Source organism: Hypomesus transpacificus, chromosome 4, assembly GCF_021917145.1.
Source record: "Hypomesus transpacificus isolate Combined female chromosome 4, fHypTra1, whole genome shotgun sequence".
Taxonomy (NCBI): domain Eukaryota; kingdom Metazoa; phylum Chordata; class Actinopteri; order Osmeriformes; family Osmeridae; genus Hypomesus; species Hypomesus transpacificus.
The window spans coordinates 7,175,549-7,183,088 of NC_061063.1; the positions used below are offsets into that span (position 1 = coordinate 7,175,549).

A 7,540-nucleotide genomic window follows, 5' to 3' on the forward strand; every position below is an offset into this window, starting at 1 on the left:
GGGGGGGGGGGGGTTGCATTTAGACTTGGTTTTGAAAGAGTGGCTAAATATAAAAGCTTTTCGCTAGTGGTGCTGACACTGAGGTGTTTTTTTTCTATAGAGATAATGTATCTGTCCCTACATTAAGCTAATGTAAATTCACTTGGCAACTATTGGTTTAAGCTACCACAGATTGTCATCAGGACTGGCAACCACCTCCAAGTTTAGTTAGTGGACAGACGAAAAAGGCAATGGATGTTTAATTCATCACAATACATTGTGGTCAGGTTTCAGACAAACGTCTGATCGGAGTTGTCTTACAGTTGTGTTCTTTTTGTTCTTCTCATTCTACAAATTCACACCGGTCTGCGAAAGATGAAGTTAGACAGGGTTGAATTTTCTATGACAACTCTATGATTATTTGTAAATATGCCTAATTGACATACAGTGAGGGTAATAACACACAATCATTTCTTCATTCTTTTAATTTCATTTACTTTCTCAGTCCTGGTTTGAGACTTTGACAGTGACGTCTGTACCTTTGATGTGCTCCTAATCAGCTGACACCCTGGTATGACTTAGAGGAGGCTGTGGGAAAAAGACAAGAGGTCAGATAGTATGTCCTGCCAAGACGGCTGTACGGTGTCAGTGACGTGCAACCGGATCTCCACTGTGTGTAAGGAGATCAAGACTGAGACGGCTTGCTAAGGTGACACAGCACAATTCTGACCAAATGTCCTGTGCTTTCTGACCAACTAGCGCACGTTTACCAAGCTTAAAGAACTTCTGTACTTGTTTTACACACGTGTTGCATTGAAATGCATGTTTAACAACTCTTGTTGAATTGTAAGGCAGTTAGATAACTAACAATTTCCTTTGTGATCTCACATCCTTATAATTCAGGCTTTGGGCAATCAGGCTGACATAGATAGGCTAGATTTGACACACATATATAACTTATATAACAGGGTCAGTGGACTACATCTGTTACAGCTGGATAGTATGTTGGGGCTTAAAGGAGCATGATGTCATTTTAGAACAGGGGTTTATATTATGTCATGGCAATGGAAAGCCACCTTTCAACCTTGACCTCCAGAGACGCTGTGAGCGCTGCAAGTTGAGGACATCTTCGTTTGGTCTTATGGCACCAAGATGGACATAATGACATTTCTTTTTTAATTCGGGTTTGTACAGTGTCACTCAAAATGCAAACTACTTTCCCCACTGGTTTTCTTTGTGATGTTATACAATACGAGCAAGTCACCACATCTCTGCTGGTGCTGCAGACTGGAAGCTGGAATGATTTAATCATGCAATGGATTCCCTCATCCTCATGAATTAATCATTACATCACATCATTGGTCTAAGCATGTGTAAATGTAAGCAGTCTGTATGGGATACATTTCTTTATGAGATCTGTTGCAGAAGTCAATATGATTATATTGTTGCATCCATTTTTATTTGTATTGATACAGACTGCCTTTAATCATTTTGGTCTCAGCTATTAGGCCAGCAGTATATTTCCACTGAGAAAAAGAGGTTGCGGTGAAGAGGCGGGGGAAATGACGGGGTGATCGTGCCTTCGGAATCTCCGCCAATGCGATGAGCTCTTCTCGCAAGCCCCCGCCTCCTGCAGGCAGGACGAAGAGCTGCGGAATCCCGTGACATCACTTAACCAAGAGTTGCCTTGGTTACTCTGATGATGTCAGTGTATTTTGCGTCCCAAATCACGTGCTCCCTATATAATAACTGGTTCCATCTCGCAGTGGATAGGCAGTTAGAACTGATCGCTCCCTTGACAGGTTCCATAGGCGCGCAGTGAGGCATCTAGAGCAAGCAAGTTGGGTGACTTATTTTATCAGCTGTTTGGAAGCCTGTTTCTGCGCTTGTTGGATATACATTTTTCCTCACCATGGCTGTCACAGAGGCTGGATGTGATTTGACTTATTGCAAAATGAGGGGCATTGTAACAGTTCTTACTGGTAAGCATCATTGTTCAACCTTAACTTGTAATCGAGATTGTTGATGAATTAACTTCTGAATAACTAGTAAACAGCAGTGTATGAGAATGACTGGAGATTGGCTTCACCTCTAAACCTGGTGTTTTATAGGCTACCACAGACAAGTTTCTGTTGGGCTATGATATGAGAGTCCGACGTCCGGGCACCAGAATTTGAATTGTCAATTGTTCCTTAAAGACGCTCGCACAATCTCTATATTGTGATGGTTACGTGGTGATGTGAATTTCACATGTTTGTGTTACAGCATTCATTCTTTAAGATATGGCGGGGATACACAAAACAGTTCCGTTACGCAATGCATAATCTCGTAGCCTAAATGTACATTTGGCCCACAACAAATGTTCCCCTACACCATATTATAATGTTGAATATGTTGAAACAATCTCAGCAGCTCAGCTTGTTGCTCACTTTGTTGTTAAGTCTGTAGGTGATGGCACCGCACAGCCCAGTATTGGAGAACAAAATTGACTGATGATGAATTCTCTAGGTTCACAACTGACGTGAGCTGCCTATATGCTTATTATCCATTTGCAGCTTTCATCAAGGAAAGGAAAATGGGCCTGAATGACTTCATCCAGAGGCTAGTGTCTAACCCGCACATCTGTCAACAGTAAGTATAAAACGTGAAAAATGAGGTTTCAGAATGGAGCTGAAATAATGGCCTATAATCCAAATAATAACAAGAAACCCCTTTAACACTCAAGTGCGCCGATTCCCTCTTTGTGCGTCACTTAAACCTTGGCGTGTCTTAATGAAATAAATTGAAGATCAGGTCAACGTCCAGTTTCCAATCCAATCAGCCTCATTCAGCCGTTGCTTGGTTTGGCTGTACATTCTGTGACCTGCGTAATCTGCCCTCAAGCAGACAAAGCCATAGCCAGAATAGTTCTTTCGTGTTCCAGGTAATGTTCACGCCGCAGCTTCTGGAATGCATAAGCACCTTTATGCAAATCCCCTTGGTCCGCTACACTAGATAACACCATAATTCAATCAAGTGCTCACCACACAATGTCTGTCGGCCATTCAAGTTCACACAGGTGTCCAGGTTTGGACCTGTAAATGTCCTAATTAGCTAATTTGTCCAACTGCTTCCTCCAGATGCTTGGGCAGTCTGTCACTACTTTGATGTTTTGATTTCAAGGCCATATATAGATAGTCCTAGCCTCTTGTTAGGAACCCTTCCTTGATCAGTGTTGTTTTTTTGTTGATGTTTTGCTCTTAATTGACAACTAAAATGTCTGGAATACATCCTACCCAGGAATGAAGATAGCCTTATTGACAGTCCTATTAAGAGTCTCTCTTTGAGACTCATGTGTACCCTCTCCCTTCCATTGTCATTTTAGCAAAGCAGGGATTTTTTTACTCACAACATTGAACCTTATCATAACAGATACTGAGAAACAAAATAATAAATGACAATTTAATCTAACATTGTTTTCTCTCTCTCTGATCTGCTTTTGTCTCAGCTCTGAAGTTAACACATTCCTGAAGATTGATGAAAACCAGAATGATGAGATGGAAAATGATGAATATGGACATAGTCCTGTAAGTAATTTGCATGCTTGACTATTAAGACTAAAATGCAGTAGGAAAGTATGTATTGTTACTTAGCGATGGATGTGGCATTGGTGTTACTCTAAGATAGATTTTCATCTGTTATGTCCATCCCCCCTTTCAGATGTGCTTGAAATCGACAAGAACCTCATTGGCTGAGGAGTATCAGTAAGTAGACTTGACACCTCCTTATGTAAAACTCTCTATCTCTGTCTCCTCATTTGATGTTTTCCATGTCCATATCTTCACGATTTTAAAATGTTATCTTTCTGTCTATCTTTGCCTTGTACCTTAGGGTCAAGCCATGTGACTTTGACTACCTGAAAATCATCGGAAAAGGAAGCTTCGGGAAGGTGAGCGTCTGATTGTGCAGCACCATTGACAATGATATTAGACCATTAGTAGTGTGATAGTTGCACTCTTTCAGTAGTTGAGCTTAACATGTTGTCTGCTTTGTTACAGGTGCTACTGGCTCGGCATAGGGAAAGTACTAAGTATTATGCTGTCAAGGTTCTTCAGAAGAAAATCATTTTAAAGAAAAAAGAAGTAAGCTTCACTCTCAATTACTGCACATAATTTTCCTGTTGTCCTCTCTCTGATGAGTCTTCTTTGCTAACCTAATTGCCTCTGCCTTTCCCCATCCAGCAAAAGCACATCATGGCAGAGAGAAGCGTTTTGATGAAGAATATAAAGCATCCCTTCCTGGTAGGACTGCACTACTCCTTCCAGACAACCGACAAACTCTATTTTGTACTCGATTACGTCAATGGAGGAGAGGTAAACCACTAGACTTACCCATGTTCTGCACCAAATGGTGAAAAGAGGAACTTGAGTTTATCCACATTAAACCTACATTCACTCAAGTACTTAATCCTGCTGTATTTTCTTTCTCAGCTGTTCTACCATCTCCAGAGAGAGAGGGTATTCCTGGAGCCCAGAGCCAGGTTCTATGCTGCTGAGATAGCCAGTGCACTTGGCTACCTCCATTCCCTGCATATCGTTTACAGGTAGGAACCAACAATCCACAGCGCCCCCTGCTGGAGAACAGGGGGTGACACAGCAGAACAATTACAATTGGAATGAATGGTCAACGTGCATCGTTGGAATTTCATTCAACACATTTCCTTTCTCTCATTCACAGAGACCTCAAGCCTGAGAATATCCTACTAGACTCTCAGGGCCATATCGTCCTGACTGATTTTGGTCTTTGCAAGGAGGGTTTGGAGCCCACTGGAACTACCAGCACCTTCTGTGGGACTCCAGAGGTACGGCAAACCCTACTATGACCCTCTCACCTCCTCCTTGATTCATGTGTGATTTAAACAGCTGAAGACAGTCGGGATTGGGGCTTCGGAAGGATTTGTTTCCAATTGTGCTTTCATGTCCTCCACAGTACTTAGCCCCTGAGGTGTTGCAGAAGCAGGCGTATGATCGCACCGTTGACTGGTGGTGTCTGGGGTCCGTGCTCTATGAGATGCTCTATGGCCTGGTAAGTGACCTGATTTCTTTTAATCACCTCTTTTCCTCCAAAAACGCTATAACCCAATAGGTTATAGCGTAGTCCATATATGATACCTGTTCATAGTGAATGTGGCCCACGGTATCCTCAATTGATTTCCCTATCTTTATCTCTCCCCATAGCCTCCCTTCTACAGTCGCAACACTGCTGAAATGTACAACAGCATCCTGCACAAGCCTCTGGTGCTGAAGCCCAACGTGTCCAATGCAGGCAGGGAGATGCTTGAGGGACTCCTGCAGAAAGACCGCACAAAGAGGCTGGGCGCAAAAGATGATTTTGTAAGTAAATACAACACATGCACACACACACATACATTGGGATAAGTTGTTAGTGTTGGGTGTTTTCTGTCAGTGGATTGACAGTGTTTTCTTCTGCTTTGCTCTTGCAGATGGAACTCCAGTTCCATTCGTTCTTTTCACCCATCAATTGGGAGGATCTTATGGCCAGGAAGATCATACCTCCATTCATTCCCTCAGTGGTAAGTAAAGTACACATCAATGCATGTTTACATTTATTCATTTAGCAGACGCTTTTATCCAAAGCGACTTCCAAGAGAGAGCTTGACAAAAAGTGCATAGGTCAATGATCATAAACAACGAGATAGCCCCAAAACATTGTGGGTAGCCAAAACATGAAGCATACCTTGTGAAAAGCAAATAAGTGCCAATGGGAAGAAACATAAGACTGTTGGACTGTGTATGTGTGTGTGTGTGTGTGTCCGTTTTTGAACATGCAACAACATGCCATCCCTGTTTCCTTCACAGAGTGGACCCACAGACCTGCAACACTTCGACACAGAGTTCACCCACCTCCCAGTGACATCCTCTCTGTGCAACACTGACTCCCTGATGGTGACCAGCAGCATCAGGGAGGCGGCAGGAGCCTTCCCTGGCTTCTCCTATGGCCCACCTGCTGACCACAACTTCATGTAAAGGCACATACCTCTGTCTTCCTCATTTCCGACCCAGAGAACACAGAGCCCGAGGACAAAGAGAAGAGAGAACACAATGCATCAGTCTGGGAATTCACAACCGACTGGAACACCCTGGGATGGTTATGGCATGGACTGCTGACAAGAAGTCTGACATGCTGATCTTGTGGATATGAACTTGTGAGGGGACCCCTACTCCTCTCCACTATTGGAAGTGATGCAAAGAGTGCCAAGTTAACAAAAAATAGTGAAAACTCGTCCTCTAAAAACAGAAGATGTTGCTTTCTAATGGTTATGGACCACAGCCCTTTGCCAGGAGACCTGTGAAGTGCCTGAGGCTAGAAGGCTATTTGAAAAAGTAGCTATTGAGCTAAACAAGAGCCAGTAGCATCAAAACTTAAGACTGACCATCTATGTGGACTACTGACCATGGAGGTAGCTGTAGATTTCCATGGCCTTATGATATTCTCCATCATCTTAAAGAACCATTTGTCTCTTCTCATTTCTGGTTGTTTTTTATGCGAATGATCAGTTGCACTTGAGAAAACAGGGCCAATCTTAACTGAGTAGATAGTTGCATATCTGGTCCCTTTTAAATTGAAATGTCAGTTACAGAAGGCAAACAACCAATTGACCTGGCATTTCAACAAAATGTTTGCATTTGTTAATACCAAATGTATTTGACCAAATGATGAACTGTGGTACTTTTAAATAGTTTGTTGACCAATGTATTCTCAAACTACAGTTTCACAAAGTCAGTTGTCACAATCCTTGTGGTATCTTTATGTTGTGGCAATGTTTTACACGACAGTAGCTTTTTTTTTATAAGAACTGTCTTAAGAACTTAAAATCTGTACCTGCTCATTATTTGCTTGAAACTCAAATCTTATATATTTGCTATATCTAAATGTTTAACTCTTACATATGACATGAAAACTAGTCAAATTCATGTTTTATTTTCTTACCTTTTGTCTTTGAATATCTTCACTTCATCTATTTACCGTCTGAGACTGTGTTGACTTGAAGTCACATCTACTGTTTGTAAACATTCAGATATTTTTATCCATGAATTCAGATAATGCGATGTGCAGTTTTATTAGCAATAATAGGCTTGTATTGATAATACATAATATAGCAACTTCTTGTGTGAATGTGTGTTTCATATCAAACACTCCAGATAATCCACCGTCAGATTGTTTTAAATGCATCATGTACAAAGTTCCTAGAATAGAGAGCTGTGAATGTTTTTTTTTTATTTTGTCAAGTGTGCCTGTCCAGTGATGTAAGTCTCCTACCCTGGCACTCCATCATGTTTGTACTGTATGTACATATATTGAATCTTCCCTGTAATCTTAAGGCTCTATATTAGGACCTGAAAAGCTTTGAACTAAAGAAAACTAAAATCAGAAACAGGTTTTCAGATAGTACTGCTACACATGGCTCTGGAAAGTGCAATAAAATCTCAGACAAGAAAGATTATATTAAGCAGTCAAATTCTGTAAACATATAATGAAATCTTGAAAACGGTAGTGTAAT

The 7,540-nt window shown here is 41.4% G+C and overlaps 1 protein-coding gene across 2 annotated transcripts; it reads left to right on the top strand.

Annotated features, from left to right (window-relative positions):
- The first annotated feature begins 1,719 nt into the window (after positions 1 to 1,719).
- Positions 1,720 to 7,483, top strand: si:ch211-195b13.1 (STKc_SGK domain-containing protein). Of its 2 annotated transcripts, none has more exons than XM_047019017.1 (13): positions 1,720 to 1,961; positions 2,535 to 2,610; positions 3,467 to 3,545; positions 3,679 to 3,722; positions 3,850 to 3,907; positions 4,017 to 4,100; positions 4,200 to 4,331; positions 4,449 to 4,561; positions 4,696 to 4,819; positions 4,948 to 5,043; positions 5,196 to 5,351; positions 5,462 to 5,551; positions 5,838 to 7,483. In XM_047019017.1, the coding sequence occupies exons 1-13, from the start codon at positions 1,892 to 1,894 to the stop codon at positions 6,003 to 6,005; spliced, it is 1,290 nt and encodes a 429-aa protein (XP_046874973.1). In that variant the 5' UTR covers positions 1,720 to 1,891; the 3' UTR covers positions 6,006 to 7,483. The 2 variants fall into 2 exon arrangements, with proteins under 2 accessions (XP_046874973.1, XP_046874974.1); XM_047019018.1 differs by having other exon boundaries at positions 1,741 to 1,961; positions 4,200 to 4,259.
- Positions 7,484 to 7,540: the final 57 nt, after the last annotated feature.